We start from the raw sequence: 16,405 nt of genomic DNA on the forward strand, positions 1-16,405 counted from the left end.
AATTTACTCTGATTGAAATGATTCAATTTTATACTATTGAGTACTTCACTGCAGAAAAGAGTAACAGCTTTCCATTTTTTCTGCTTTAAAAAACAAACTAACAAAGCCTTCTCAAGTATTTCCATATAAATACATTATGCAAATTGGAGTCAACCAACCACCACCTGTAATAATAGTGAGGGAAAACAATGAGTCCCAGGCACTCATGTCTAAAGGAATGTATGTAAGGGGAGTTCACACTGTGCTCTGCCTTCCCCCGGGGCCCAGCACTGGAGAGGGAGTCTTGGGCTATGTCTAACCTGCGGAGCTAGGGGTGTGATTCCCAGTTTGCACTGGCAGACTCATGCTAGCTCTCGTGCAGCTAGCGTGCTCAAAATAGTCACGACTGCATGGGCAGCAGCAGCGGGACAGGCTAGCCACCCTGAGTGCACCCCAGCGGGGTTCAGGCGGGTTTATACTCAGGGAGGCTAGCGTATGCCGCTGCTCATGCTGACATGGCTACAGTACTATTTTTAGTGTGTTAGCTCAAGGAGAGCTAGCGCGAGTACGTCTACGCAAGCTGGGAATCACACCCCAGCTCATAATATAGACATAGCCTCACTCTGAGCCTCTCATGCTGGATGGGCTGCCAAAAAACTGCTTCAGGTCTTGTGGAGTAGTGAAGAAACTCTTTCTCCCATCATACTAAGGAATGACTTTTGCAGGGTACCACACCCTTGGATTAAGTCCCTTTCTGGTAAGCAGGCGTCTATATTTATTCCACTCTGCACTTGCACTAGGTTCTGGTCTAAGCAAACACATATCTGCTCACCTTGGAATAGCGGTTTACCTGTTTATAGTTTCTCCCAGCACAAATTCTCTTTCTTGGAATCTTGTAAAGGTTATAACTAAAGTCACAGTGTCTTTTCCTTTCCATTCCATTCCATTCCTCTTCCTCATTCTCCTTCATGATTAGAAACTAATGTACAAAAACTGTGGTAATTCCTTTCCAGGCTGTTCTTCACCTGTATGATTCTCAGACTGGGTCTCCTGTTTCTATTTCCCAAATTTTCTGTTTATCTACCAAGGAATCTACAAGTCAACTATTTCTTTATTAGCTTCCTGAAGTGTTCCTGGAGCAGGAGCCCAGCAGTGCATAGTGCATAGCAGATGCGTACATGGCAATATATATTGCTTCTACCATGTATGTATATTGTTCATGTTTATACTAAGTCATGTAATTACATTGCACACATTGAATTCATGCATTATAACGGTGATAGCAATTAGCCTTTGGAACAGATTATCAAAGCATGTGATAGATTCACTAGCACAAGGGAGAAAGTATCTTAGCAATTAAGGGCCCATTTCATTCCTTGTGTAGCTCTACTGGCTTCAGTGGAGCTACACCAGGGATGAATTTGGTCCTAAAATGCAGAATGTTGGGGTCCGTACGTGTAACAAGCAGTGAAACTTCATTTGTGACTTTTATAGACTCAGAATAACAGGATAAAGAAGATAAATGTAGCTCAGTCATCATTAAACTAACACATAATTACTGCAAAAGCAAATTTAAATGCATCCAAAAGCATTTTCCATATTATATCACTTTCAGCTTCTTCCCTGGCTCCTGCTTGTTTTGCAGCATAATCTCTCTCTTTTTCTCCTAAAAGTCTCAATTTTTGTTGTTGCAAAACCATCTCCTTTTCTGCCATGTCTTTCTCCCACATTATCCTCTCCTTTTCATCTTGATACTGCTTTTGTTCTTCATCCCTTATTTTTAATTCTTCCTTGAGTTGTTTTATTTGCTTCTCATAATCACGTTTTATTTTCTCTGTTTCTCTTTCCAGCTGCTCTGCATAGGCTTTTTTCAGCTCCTCTGTTTTCTCTTGAAGCTTCTTCTCAGCATAGTTATACATCTCATTCGTGTGATATGTGCCTCCGTTCTCCTGCACCATCTTATCTACCATCTCCAGCAGCTCATTAACCTGGGCATCCCGTTCTTCTCCGGTTGTTCTGTTGTTGAATGCACAGTATCGTTTTCCAAATTTTCCTACCAGCTCACAAAGGCCTTGGACATCAGAGTCTTTTATGAACTCTTCTAATTCGGTACCATCTAAATCATCTTTCCGAGTGAATAACAGGATCACGTACCTCATGGACTCAGCTCCAAAAATATCTTGTATTCGTTTGACTGCTTTTTTTTCCTCCTCAGTGTAACGGCTCAGTGGCACCACTAGAACGATGGCATGGGGCCCTGGGGAGGAGGCTACAATACAGCGACTGATCTCTCGACAAGTTTCTTCCACTGGTACATGCGTGTCAAAAATGCCAGGAGTATCAACCACCACCACATTCCTCTCATTCCAGATTCTTGCCCCCTTACTGCAGTTTGCAGTTACAGACTTTGGTGAGAGTTTGGACTCAAACACTTTCTTGCCAAGGATGGTGTTTCCTGTTGCACTTTTCCCAGCTCCAGTTTTACCTACAAGGATGATTCTCAGTTCTGATTCCCCAGTGTAGCGGCCGACATCCCCTGGGGCTGTTGGAACACGTGTGAGATATTCATGACATTACAAAGAAAACCAAGTAGAGATGGGTAGCTTTGAGGATTTCTGCCTATACAACTATAGACATTTGAATGTGCAAAGGTTAAGACGTTTTCACTTTAGAACTGAATGGCACAGTAATTGATGGCCTGATCCAGCTCCCATTCAAGTCACTCCACATTGGGAATCTTTCCACTGACTTCACTAAGAGTTGGATCAGGATCTATGGGCACTAACTTCTCACCTCTGAGGGTTTAGCTTCAGAACTAGTGATCATTGGTTTACTGGCCTCAGAGTCACTCGTGGACACTGGTCCACATCCCAGAAGACCAAGCAGTCTGGGCCATCTCTACACTTGGGAGACACAGGATTGGAAGAGTAGTGTTCCTGGCAGGTCAGGAATGTGGTGCACTGACAGTCTGGGTTAGGAGGGAATATCTTTCAGAGTGGCTGCATGCACTGTCCTTGGCTCTTCAGCCTTTATACTCATGGGCAGTAATGATTATAAAAAGTCGCCAACTATAAAAACCCATTTTAAAACCTCTTTTGTCATGAGCCCCTGCTACACTTCTGACCTTGTTCCTCGGGGGTTCTTACCCTTATTTACGATATTTCCATCAACACTCAGTGCAGAACATTAATCTCAAATGGGAAGGAGCTCACCTACAGACAATAAACCTTTAAGTATTTATACTTATATTAATTAAGGGCAAAGAAGGGACAGGATAGAGTCCCAACTGTTATTTCCTTACCATCGGTTTGTTCTTTCTGTATCCAGCTTTCCATTTTTACTTGAAATATCTGTTGAAAAACAATTTTATTTAAAACCTAGAAGAGCCTTCACACAGAAGAACGTACTACAGATATTCAGATAAAAGAGAAACTTCAACAACCATCTATGAATACTTTTGTGTCATATATGAAGTCACCCCTCTGTCTTTCAACTGGAAAGGATTATGGCAGAAAATTAAATGCAAAAGAAGCTAAATGTGAATGACACATTTTGAAGACCCTTTACTAAAAATTGTGAAGAAAATCTGGACCTGATTTTGAATACTGGCCTCTAATTTAGCACCTGAATTTTTATAGGCATATTTAATTCATAGAATCATAGAATATCAGGGTTGGAAGGGACCTCAGGAGGTCATCTAGTCCAACCCCTTGCTCAAAGCAGGACCAATCCCCAACTAAATCATCCCAGCCAGGGCTTTCTCAAGCCTGACCTTAGAAACCTCTAAGGAAGGAGATTCTACCACCTCCCTAGGTAACCCATTCCAGTGCTTCACCACCCTCCTAGTGAAAAAGTTTTTCCTAACATCCAATCTAAACCTCCCCCACTGCAACTTGAGACCATTACTCCTTGTCCTGTCATCTTCTACCACTGAGAACAGTCTAGATCCATCCTCTTTGGAACCCCCTTTTAGGTAGTTGAAAGCAGCTATCAAATCCCCCCTCATTCTTCTCTTCTACAGACTAAACAATCCCAGTTCCCTCAGCCTCTCCTCATAAGTCATGTGTTCCAGTCCCCTCATCATTTTTGTTGCCCTTCGCTGGACTCTCTCCAATTTATCCACATCCTTCTTGTAGTGTGGGGCCCAAAACTGGACACAGTACTCCAGATGAGGCCTCACCAATGCCGAATAGAGGGAAATGATCACATCCCTCGAACTGCTGGCAATGCTCCTACTTGTACAGCCCAAAATGCCATTGGCCTTCTTGGCAACAAGGGCACACTGTTGACTAATATCCAGCTTCTTGTCCACTGTAACCCCTAGGTCCTTTTCTGCAGAACTGCTGCCTAGCCATTCGGTCCCTAGTCTGTAGCAGTGCATGGGATTCTTCCTTCCTAAGTGCAGGACTCTGCACTTGTCCTTGTTGAACCTCATCAGATTTCTTTTGGCCCAATCCTCTAATTTGTCTAGGTCCCTCTGTATCCTATCCCTACTCTCCAGCGTATCTACCTCTCCTCCCAGTTTACTGTCCTCTGCAAACTTGCTGAGGGTGCAATCCATGCCATCCTCCAGATCATTAATGAAGATATTGAACAAAACAGCCCCAGGACCAACCCTTGGGGCACTCCGCTTGATACTGGCTGCCAACTAGATATGGAGCCATTGATCACTACCCTACGAACCGACTAGCAAAGGGAAGGGGAGGCACCACCTAGATCCAAGTGCTCCTTACCCCAGAGGGAGGGCTGTCTCCTCTGCACACATCTGAGTCTAGGGGAATGATGGGGGCAGGGGTGGCCTCAGCTCAGCACCATTTTATGCCCTCCCATCAGAGGGCAGGAGCCAATTTATATGATATCACAAACCTAACCATTCAAAAATCCTGAGTAAGACAGAAAACCCACAAGATTGGCTTAAGAATCTCAGGATTTTTACAACTAATAAATTTGGGGTTATTTTTAGTTGCCTTCTGGTTTTTGAGCCTTTAGGGTACAATCTCCTCACATTTGCAAGCTTTTCTCTCCAACTATGAGGGCTAGAAACTTAATAAGAAACTGAGAGTCAGATGTATTCACAAGACTCCATGAGCTGAAGCTTTAGGAAAAACACCAATTACCATGAGAGTCATGATCAAATCATAAAAGTTGGCAACACTGCTTACAATTCAATGTTCAGCCTGAAACAAACACGGACAATGGTAAATAAATAAATAAGGAGACAGGCAAGAAAACAATATCTCACTTTTTAAAGTCTCACGAAATTTAAGCCAACGTCAGAAGTTTAGGGGGTCCGGCTTGTGATTTTTGAACTCCTCAGTCTTGGCCATATTGACAAGAAGGGTTTCTTCAGGTATGTTGGCAACAAGAAGAAAGCCAAGGAAAGTGTGGGCCCCTTAATGAATGAGGGAGGCAACCTAGTGACAGAGGATGTGGAAAAAGCTAATGTACTCAATGCTTTTTTTTGCCTCTGTCTTCACGAACAAGGTCAGCTCCAAGACTGCTGCGCTGGGCATCACAAAATGGGGAAGAGATGGCCAGCCCTCTGTGGAGATAGAGGTGGTTAGGGACTATTTAGAAAAGCTGGACATGCACAAGTCCATGGGGCCGGACGAGTTGCATCCGAGAGTGCTGAAGGAATTGGCGGCTGTGATTGCAGAGCCATTGGCCATTATCTTTGAAAACTCGTGGCGAACCGGGGAAGTCCCGGATGACTGGAAAAAGGCTAATGTAGTGCCAATCTTTAAAAAAGGGAAGAAGGAGGATCCTGGGAACTACAGGCCAGTCAACCTCACCTCAGTCCCTGGAAAAATCATGGAGCAGGTCCTCAAAGAATCAATCCTGAAGCACTTGCATGAGAGGAAAGTGATCAGGAACAGCCAGCATGGATTCACCAAGGGAAGGTCATGCCTGACTAATCTAATCGCCTTTTATGATGAGATTACTGGTTCTGTGGATGAAGGGAAAGCAGTGGATGTATTGTTTCTTGACTTTAGCAAAGCTTTTGACACGGTCTCCCACAGTATTCTTGTCAGCAAGTTAAGGTAGTATGGGCTGGATGAATGCACTATAAGGTGGGTAGAAAGCTGGCTAGATTGTCGGGCTCAACGGGTAGTGATCAATGGCTCCATGTCTAGTTGGCAGCCGGTGTCAAGTGGAGTGCCCCAGGGGTCGGTCCTGGCGCCGGTTTTGTTCAATATCTTCATAAATGATCTGGAGGATGGTGTGGATTGCACTCTCAGCAAATTTGCGGATGATACTAAACTGGGAGGAGTGGTAGATACGCTGGAGGGGAGGGATAGGATACAGAAGGACCTAGACAAATTGGAGGATTGGGCCAAAAGAAATCTGATGAGGTTCAATAAGGATAAGTGCAGGGTCCTGCACTTAGGACGGAAGAATCCAATGCACCGCTACAGACTAGGGGCCGAATGGCTAGGCAGCAGTTCTGCGGAAAAGGACCTAGGGGTGACAGTGGACGAGAAGCTGGATATGAGTCAGCAGTGTGCCCTTGTTGCCAAGAAGGCCAATGGCATTTTGGGATGTATAAGTAGGGGCATAGCAAGCAGATCGAGGGACGTGATCGTTCCCCTCTATTCGACATTGGTGAGGCCTCATCTGGAGTACTGTGTCCAGTTTTGGGCCCCACACTACAAGAAGGATGTGGATAAATTGGAGAGAGTCCAGCGAAGGGCAACAAAAATGATTCAGGGTCTAGAACACATGAGTTATGAGGAGAGGCTGAGGGAACTGGCATTGTTTAGCCTGCAGAAGAGAAGAATGAGGGGGGATTTGATAGCTGCTTTCAACTACCTGAAAGGGGGTTCCAAAGAGGATGGCTCTAGACAGTTCTCAATGGTAGCAGATGACAGAACAAGGAGTAATGGTCTCAAGTTGCAGTGGGGGAGGTTTAGATTGGATATTAGGAAAAACTTTTTCACTATGAGGGTGGTGAAACAATGGAATGCGTTACCTAGGGAGGTGGTAGAATCTCCTTCCTTAGAGGTTTTTAAGGTCAGGCTTGACAAAGCCCTGGCTGGGATGATTTAACTGGGAATTGGTCCTGCTTCAAGCAGGGGGTTGGACTAGATGACCTTCTGGGGTCCCTTCCAACCCTGATATTCTATGATTCTATGACTCTCTCCCCACACCCCATTCCTCCTTCTACCTGGAGAGGAAAGGGATGGCAAGCCGGGGAATTGAGACTTACTACTGCTCAGCATAGAGGACTCTGCCTAGCCCGTAGGCTATGTCCACCCTTGTGGCAGTGGGTAGCATACAGAGACTGTATGCCCAGCTAGCATGGGTGTAACTAGCAGTGTAGATGGTGAGGCGCACCTTAGGCAAGTATCAGAGTAGCAGCCGTGTTAATCTGTATTTGCAAAAAGAAAAGGAGGACTTGTGGCACCTTAGAGACTAACCAATTTATTTGAGCATAAGCTTTCGTGAGCTACAGCCCACTTCATCGGCTGCAACGATGAAGTGAGCTGTAGCTCACGAAAGCTCATGCTCAAATAAATTGGTTAGTCTCTAAGGTGCCACAAGTACTCCTTTCCTTAGGCAAGTAGAGTGCCCTACATGCCTGAACCCCAGTGTTTTACACCAAGGGTGGGCAAACTTTTTCGCCCCAGGGCCACGTTGGGGTTGCAAAATTGTACGGAGGACCGGGTAGGGAAGGCTGTGCCTCCCTAAACAGACTGGCCCCGCCCCCATCCGACCCCCACCCACTTCCCGCCCCCTGACTACCCTCCTCAGAACCATCGACACCTCCAAACCACTCCTGCTCCTTGTCCCCTGACCACCTCCTCCCGAGACTCCCCTGACCCTAACCGCCCGGGACCCCAGCCCCTATCCAACCCACCCTACTCCCTGTCCCCTGACCACTCCCTCCAGAGACCCTCCCAGACCCCACCCCCTACCCAACCCACCCCCCTCCCTATCCCCTGATTGCCCCAGCCTCTATCCACAGCCCTGCCCCCTGACTGCCCCCCGGGACTCCCTGCCCCTTATCCAACCACCCCTCCCCAGCTCCAGCCCCCATCCCTTGACTGCTCCCCTAGAACCTTCACCCTATCCAACCCCCACCCCATTCCCTGTCCCCTGACTGCCCCAACCCCTATCCACAGCCCAGCCCCCGACTTCCCCCCAGGACTCCCTGCCCCTTATCCAACCGCCCCCCCAACCCCCATCCCCTGACCGCCCCCCTAGAACCTTTGCCCCATCCAACCCCCACCCCACTCCCTGTCCCCTGACTGCCCCAACCCCTACCTACAGCCCCGCCCCCTGACTGCCCCCCGGCTGAGATGGTCAGCGTGTGCACTGGAGCTCTCAGAGCTGACCAGAGATTCAAGTTTGCAGTTAGTGCTCAAATACCTGTAGCAGGCATGACTGGCATGTGTGTGTTCTTGATGCCCATCCTTGTCTCCATATCAACATTCCCCTATCTGGGTGTGTGGCTTAACCCAGTCCCCCAGGCCAAGTCATTCCTCACTCCAAACCATCCCCTAGCTAAAGTGTTGTGTAACAGGAGACTCTGTTGTGTCATAAAGAAGGTGCTTGTGTTGCTGAAACCTCGGCCATACTTCAGCTCCCTGTCCTCGGCAGGAGTGTTCCCCCTCCACGCCGCTGAGCTCCCTTAGTGTTTGTTATTTTCCTAGGGCTCACTCCGGCCTGTAGCCCAGAGTCGCTTGGTGGCCAGGAGGCAACGTTCTTGTGACTGCCAGAGTGGATTCCCTTAAACTACCCATCCTGCTCAACAGCCTTTTACCTGCACCTCTTTGTGCAACCCTCCAAACTTCTGCTGTGCTGCATCCAGCCCATTATTGGAGGAGTTGTGAAGAGCAGTGAGGAGAGAAATAATACAAAGGGATTGTCAAGGTTCCTTCCCCACTCTGAACTCTAGGGTACAGATGTGGGGACCTGTATGAAAACCTCCTAAGCTTACTTTTACCCGCTTAGGTTAAAACTTCCCCAAGATACAAACTATTTTACCCTTTGCCCTTGGACTTCCACTGACACCACCAAACATTTATCTGGGCTTACTGGGAAAACGTGGTTTGGAAACGTCTTTCCCCCAAAATCCTCCCAACACTTGCACCCCACTTCCTTGGAAAGGTTTGGTAAAAATCCTCACCAATTTGCATAGGTGACCACAGACCCAAGCCCTTGGATCTTAGAACAATGAAAAAGCATTCAGTTTCCTTACAAGAAGACTTTTAATAGAAGAAACAGTAAAAAGAAAAGGATCACCTCTGTAAAATCAGGATGGTGAATACCTTACAGGGTAATTAGATTCAAAACATAGAGAATTCCTCTAGGCAAAATCTTAAGTTACAAAAAGACACACAGACAGAAATAGTTATTCTATTCAGCACAATTCTTTTCTCAGCCATTTAAAGAAATCATAATCTAAAGCATATCTAGCTAGATTACTTACTAAGTTCTAAGACTCCATTCTTGTTCCATCCCCGGCAAAAGCCTCTCCCAGACAGACACAGACCCCTTTGATGTTCTCCCTCTTCCCAGCTTTTGAAAGTATCTTGTCTCCTCATTGGTCATTTTGGTCAGGTGCCAGCGAGGTTATCCTAGCTTCTTAACCCTTTACAGGTGAAAGGGTTTTTCCTCTGGCCAGGAGGGATTTTAAAGGTGTGTACCCTTCCCTTTATATTTATGACAGGGATCCAGAGAGATTCTAACAGAAAATGAGAAATGAGAATCATCTTGAAAAAATGCATCTCTGGAAAATAATCCAAACTACTGACTGAGTAGAAAGGAGAAACTTGGGAAGCACTGCTACAGAGAGAAACGTGGGGGGGAACTACAGTGGGGAGCAAGGCCAGGTTTTTTTGGGAGCTGCAGATACAAAGGCATCACATGAGAGAACAAGGAATAATAACCCTAATATATGGCTCTGTTGATACTGCACCATCAATATTGCATTTAATTCTGGGCACCACCTTTCCAAAGAGCTATTGACAAAATGAAGAGAGTTCACAGAAGTGCAAAAATTATCCAAGGGCTGAACGGACTGGGGAAGATTAAAAGAGCTACACATGTATGGCTAAGATGCATCACAACTAAGGGCACAAAATAACTGTCTAGCAATATCTAAGTGTTTTAACACCAAGAAGGGAGAGACATTAGTTATGGTGGTACAAGGGAGTATAACAGCAGTAACAGAATAAAGCTACACCAAGAGAAAACTTAGGCTGGACCTGAAGAAAAATTTCCTGAGCGTGAGATGCATTTTACTAGACTGCAAACTATTTTCCTCAAGGGAAGAGATGGGAACCCTGCCACTTGGGACATTTAAAACTAGACTGAAAAAATTCCTATAAATGTCCTTTCTGGAACAACTCTGCATTCATGGGGAGATAGAGTGGATGATCCACGAGGCCTTTTCCATCTCTAACTGCTGTGACTTTACAACTGGAGGGTTTTAAATCACCCCGAAGCATGCCTGAACACTGGAGACCTGCAGACTCTGAGGGACAGGAAGTTTCCTGTGTTTATGTGAAGGTTACTAGCATATGGTCTGATATTACACACACACGCAACCCCACATTAACTGTAGTTTCAATCAGGTTATGAGACATCAGAATCTAATCTGGTCTAGAAAAGATTTGGAAACCTCATATAGAAAAGCTGTCATCTCACTGCCTATCGCTGTGCCTGCAGGCATGGTCGAGCTATCTTCTCTGCTGGTTAAACGTAGAGAGGAATAGCAGCCTGTTACTTGGGTTTTCTCCCTTTGACTCCAGCATTTTCACAAACCTTTTTCCTTTAAACATATCACAGGAGTTTAAAACAAATTTGCCCTCCCCCATACACATACACACACCTGTGTGCTGCTTTCATAGCCTGAGGAACAACAGTGTGGTCTTCCTGCAGATCTGGCCAACTTCTCCACTGCTCTTCCAAGCTGCGGCTGCTCCTGTTTTATTGGGGAAGAGGATGTTCTCTTCTGGCGTCTGTTGAATAAGCTCAGTCAGAGAAAAAAGTTCAGTTTCACTATGAGTATGTGCTGGGGGTGGGGAGAAAGGAGGAGGGGTTAGCAATCAGCCAATTGCCTTTGCCAGAAAGCCTCTCAGAGAGTTTTACAGACACTGAGCGATGTGCCCCTGTTTCAGAGAGGAAGAAAGCATCCCATAAGCATTCAAAAAATAATCCCACTGTCCAATAGAGTCCTCCGTCCCACTGTCAGTGGATAGATCAGGGAAATCATTATTTTTATAAAGATCGTCCATCTTCTTTAGCCGAACAGCTCCAAATCACTGACCCACTTCTCAGTTCCAGTGTTTCTGGCACTTAGTACTCTAGGTTCTCCTCACCCAATGCCTGACCTTAAGGGTGGACCTCTGTGTTTATCCCCAGAGCACCCCTACTACCACCTGCTATTCCAAGCTGTGTGCTCTAACCTGCCAGAGAGCTCATGTTTCTCCAAACTCGAGTGCCCTGACTTTGAGCAGCCAAATCTCGACGGCAGGCTGGAGCACAAACACGAGAATGAGAGGCAGTCGGCACTGGCTAAGACAGCCATATATCATGGAAAGCATTTGGCTTCATAGAATCATAGAATATCAGAGTTGGAAGGGACCTCTGGAGGTCATCTAGTCCAACCCCCTGCCCAGAGCAGGACCAATCCCCAACTAAATCAGCCCAGCCAGGGCTTTGTCAAGACTGACCTTAAAAACTTCTAAGGAAGGGGATTCCACCACCTCCCTAGGTAACGCATTCTAGTGTTTCACCACCCTCCTAGTGAAAAAGCTTTTCCTAATATCCAACCTAAATCTCCCCCACTGCAATTTGAGACCATTACTCCTTGTCCTGTCATCTGCTATCACTGAGAATAGTCTAGAACCATCCTCTTTGGATCCACCTTTCAGGTAGTTAAAAGCAGCTATCAAATCCCCCCTCATTCTTCTCTTCCGTAGACTAAACAATCCCAGTTCCCTCAGCCTCTCCTCATAAGTCATGTGTTCCAGTCCCCTAATCATTTTTGTTGCCCTTCGCTGGACTCTCTCCAATTTATCCACATCCTTCTTGTAGTGTGGGGCCCAAAACTGGACACAGTACTCCAGATGAGGCCTCACCAATGTCAAATAGAGGGGAACAATCACGTCCCTCGATCTGCTGGCAATCACGTCCCTCGATCTGCTGGCAATGCCCCTTCTTATACACCCCAAAATGCCATTGGCCTTCTTGGCAATAAGGGCACACTGTTGACTCATATCCAGCTTCTCGTCCACTGTCACCCCTAGGTCCTTCTCTGCAGAACTGCTGCCTAGCCATTCGGTCCCTAGTCCGTAGTGGTGCATTGGATTCTTCCATCCTAAGTGCAGGACTCTGCACTTATCCTTGTTGAACCTCATCAGATTTCTTTTGGCCCAATCCTCCAATTTGTCTAGGGCCCTCTGTATCCTATCCCTACCCTCCAGCGTATCTACCACTTCTCCCAGTTTAGTGTCATCTGCAAACTTGCTGAGGGTGCAATCCACACCATCCTCCAGATCATTTATGAAGATATTGAACAAAACCAGCCCCAGGACCGACCCTTGGGGCACTCCGCTAGATACCGTCTGCCAACTAGACATTGAGCCATTGATCACTACCCATTGAGCCTGACAATCTAGCCAACTTTCTACCCACCTTGTAGTGCATCCATCCAGCCCATACTTCTTTAACTTCATCTGCCAGTCATTGGATCTCATTCTGCCTTTGTCTACTAGATCAAAGATCCATCTACTATCAGAAATCATCTCCCCAGGTAGGCACTTACACACCACGATAAAGCTGCCTCAGCCGTCCCTTTGCTAAACTCAATAGACTGAGTCCCCTCAGTCGTTCCCTGTAAGGCAGGCTTTCCAAACCTTGAATTATGGTTGTAGCTCTTTTCTGAATGGTTTCCAGTTTTACAACACCCTTTTTGAAGTGTGGATACCGTAATGGGACACAGTCTCCATGAATGGTCTCACTAATTTTGTATATAGAACGAATGCAACCTCCCCACTTCTTCTTGATAATCCTTTGCTCATACATCCAAGGACCAGCTTAGCCCTCCTAGCTACAGCATTGCCCGGGGAGCTCATGGTCAGTTAAGGGTCATGGTAGGAACTAATTTCTTTTCAGAGTCAGCCTCCTGACTCCCTGATTAACCTGCCCGCCCTGTCAATCAGGCTGACCTGGAGCATTGGCCTCTCCCCATTGCCCCTGGGGACTGTCAGTCTCAGGGTCCTGGTTTCCCATCCACCCTTCCCCTTTTGGTACTGGGAGCTAGCAACCAAAACACCCCCGCTGAGTGTTAGTAAGGGGGCAACAGCCCCCTTACATTAAAAAGGATCCATCAGTGAGGGGCGCGCAAGGAGCTGAGAGTGAGAGGGCGCGCTGCTGGAGGACTGAGGAGGACAAACACTCTCTGGCATCAGGGGGAAGGTCCTGTGGTGAGTATAAGAAGGTGTTGGGAGGCGGCCATGGGGAAGTAGCCCAGGGAGTTGGAACTGTCATACCGCTGGTACAGGAGATGTAGACACCTGCTATCCCCAGGGCCCTGGGCTGGAACCCGGAGTAGAGAGCAGGCCCGGGTTCCCCCCATCTCCACCCCCCGCCCAACTCCTTACTTTACACAAGGGGAGTTGACCACGACTGTGAGTCACATCAGATGGGGAAGGTCTTTGGCCTGTCCCCGACCCACTAGGTAGGACAAGAGACTGCAGGGTTTGTTCTCCTCCCTTTCCCCATGCTGGCCAGTGATGAGGTTACCTGGGCAAACAGCAGGTTTGAGCCACTGGCAAAAGTGGCCTAACGGAGGGCTGCCGTGGACCTCTGAGGCGAGCAAATCTTCCAGAAAGCACAGGACCCACCAAGGCAGAGGATTCAGAGTAGCAGCCATGTTAGTCTGTATTTGCAAAAAGAAAAGGAGTACTTGTGGCACCTTAGAGACTAACCAATTTATTTGAGCATAAGCTTTTGGGAGCTACAGCTCACTTCATCGGATGCATAAAGTGGAAAATGCAGAGAGGATGTTTTATACACACAGACCATGAAAAAATGGGTGTTTATCACTTCAAAAGGTTTTCTCTCCCCCCACCCCACTCTCCTGCTGGTAATAGCGTATCTAAAGTGATCACTCTCCTTACAATGTGTATGATAATCAAGGTGGGCCATTTCCAGCACAAATCCAGGGTTTAACAAGAACGTCTGAGGAACGGGGGAGGTGGGGGTAGGAAAAAACAAGGGGAAATAGGTTACCTTGCATAATGACTTAGCCAATCCCAGTCTCTATTCAAGCCTAAGTTAATTGTATCCAATTTGCAAATGAATTCCAATTCAGCAGTCTCTCGCTGGAGTCTGATTTTGAAGTTTTTCTGTTGTAATATCACAACTTTCATGTCTGTAATCGCGTGACCAGAGAGATTGAAGTGTTCTCCGATTGGTTTATGAATGTTATAATTCTTGATATCTAATTTGTGTCCATTTATTCTTTTACGTAGAGACTGTCCAGTTTGACCAATGTACATGGCAGAGGGGCATTGCTTGCACATGATGGCATAGATCACATTGGTAGATGTGCTGGTGAACAAGCATCTGATAGTGTGGCTGATGTTATTAGGCCCTGTGATGGTGTCCCCTGAATAGATATGTGGGCACAGTTGGCAACGGGCTTTGTTGCAAGGATAGGTTCCTGGGTTAGTGGTTCTGTTGTGTGGTATGTAGTTGCTGGTGAGTATTTGCTTCAGGTTGGGGAGCTGTCTGTAAGCAAGGACTGGCCTGTCTCCCAAGATTTGTGAGAGTGATGGGTCGTCCTTCAGGATAGGTTGTAGATCCTTGATAATGCGTTGGAGGGGTTTTAGTTGGGGGCTGAAGGTGACGGCTAGTGGCGTTCTGTTATTTTCTTTGTTAGGCCTGTCCTGTAGTAGGTGACTTCTGGGTACTCTTCTGGCTCTGTCAATCTGTTTCTTCACTTCAGCAGGTGGGTATTGTAGTTGTAAGAATGCTTGATAGAGATCTTGTAGGTGTTTGTCTCTGTCTGAGGGGTTGGAGCAAATGCGGTTGTATCATAGAGCTTGGCTGTAGACAATGGATCATGTGATGTGGTCTGGATGAAAGCTGGAGGCATGTAGGTAGGAATAGCGGTCAGTAGGTTTCCGGTATAGGGTGGTGTTTATGTGACCATCGCTTCTTAGCACTGTAGTGTCCAGGAAGTGGATCTCTTGTGTGGACTGGTCCAGGCTGAGATTGATGGTGGGATGGAAATTGTTGAAATCATGGTGGAATTCCTCAAGGGCTTCTTTTCCATGGGTCCAGATGATGAAGATATCATCAATATAGCGCAAGCAGAGTAGGGGCATTAGGGGATGAGAGCTGAGGAAGCGTTGTTCTAAGTCAGCCATAAAAATGTTGGCATACTGTAGGGCCATGCGGGTACCCATAGCAGTGCCGCTGATTTGAAGGTATACATTGTCCCCAAATGTGAACTCTGACATCATAATCAAAAAGGCTGACAAAGGAGGTGCTGTTGTCATCATGAATAGGTCGGAATATGAACAAGAGGCTGCTCGGCAGCTCTCCAACACCACTTTCTACAAGCCATTACCCTCTGATCCCACTGAGGGTTCCCAAAAGAAACTACAGAATTTGCTCAAGAAACTCCCTGAAAAAGCACAAGATCAAATCCGCACAGACACACCCCTGGAACCCTGACCTGGGATATTCTATCTACTACCCAAGATCCATAAACCTGGAAATCCTGGGCGCCCCATCATCTCAGGCATTGGCACCCTGACAGCAGGATTGTCTGGCTATGTAGACTCCCTCCTCAGGCCCTACGCTACCAGCACTTCCAGCTACCTTCAAGACACCACTGTCTTCCTGAGGAAACTACAATCCATCAGTGATCTTCCTGATAACACCATCCTGGACACTAGGGATGTAGAAGCCCTCTACACCAACATTCCACACAAAGATGGACTACAAGCTGTCAGGAACACTATCCCCGATAATGTCACGGCTAACCTGGTGGCTGAACTTTGTGACTTTGTCCTTACCCATAACTATTTCACCCCAGTCAGATGTGATAAGGGAGCAGGTGCAACCAGCATTCTTTCCGGTCCATTACATGGGTGGTGCACCCCAGAGAATGGTGGGTGGACCAGGTACACCCCAACTGCAGCACATACAGAGAAGGGTTGAAGCAACAATTTGATTGAGCAGTGAGAAGACGCACATAGAAAGGTCGCTGGAGAAGGGATGTGTGGGCAGCACGAAACACAGGGTTGGGTGTATGAAATCGGGGGGACCTTTTGGTAGCTAAAAGCAACTGATAAGCCAGTATGTAAAATTGCAGCAGCAAATCAATGAGCGACTGGCACAGCAACGGTCTGCAATCTCAATGGGATGGAAAAGGGCAGCAAAAGTGAACCTGTGGCTCACA

At 46.8% G+C, this 16,405-nt stretch overlaps 1 protein-coding gene across 2 annotated transcripts; it reads right to left on the bottom strand.

Moving 5' to 3' along the window:
- Nucleotides 1–865: 865 nt before the first annotated feature.
- On the bottom strand, nucleotides 866–10,930 carry LOC311516961 (GTPase IMAP family member 7-like). Of its 2 annotated transcripts, XM_084621398.1 has the most exons (4): nucleotides 10,817–10,930; nucleotides 9,413–9,667; nucleotides 3,281–3,329; nucleotides 866–2,521 (listed from the first exon to the last, which is right to left on the bottom strand). In XM_084621398.1, the coding sequence occupies exons 3-4, from the start codon at nucleotides 3,312–3,314 to the stop codon at nucleotides 1,524–1,526; spliced, it is 1,032 nt and encodes a 343-aa protein (XP_084477524.1). In that variant the 5' UTR covers nucleotides 3,315–3,329; nucleotides 9,413–9,667; nucleotides 10,817–10,930; the 3' UTR covers nucleotides 866–1,523. The 2 variants fall into 2 exon arrangements, with proteins under 2 accessions (XP_084477524.1, XP_084477525.1); XM_084621399.1 differs by lacking the exon at nucleotides 9,413–9,667.
- Nucleotides 10,931–16,405: the final 5,475 nt, after the last annotated feature.

The sequence above is a fragment of the Lepidochelys olivacea genome, assembly GCF_965140295.1.
Source record: "Lepidochelys olivacea isolate rLepOli2 genome assembly, chromosome: 2".
Lineage (NCBI taxonomy): Eukaryota > Metazoa > Chordata > Testudines > Cheloniidae > Lepidochelys > Lepidochelys olivacea.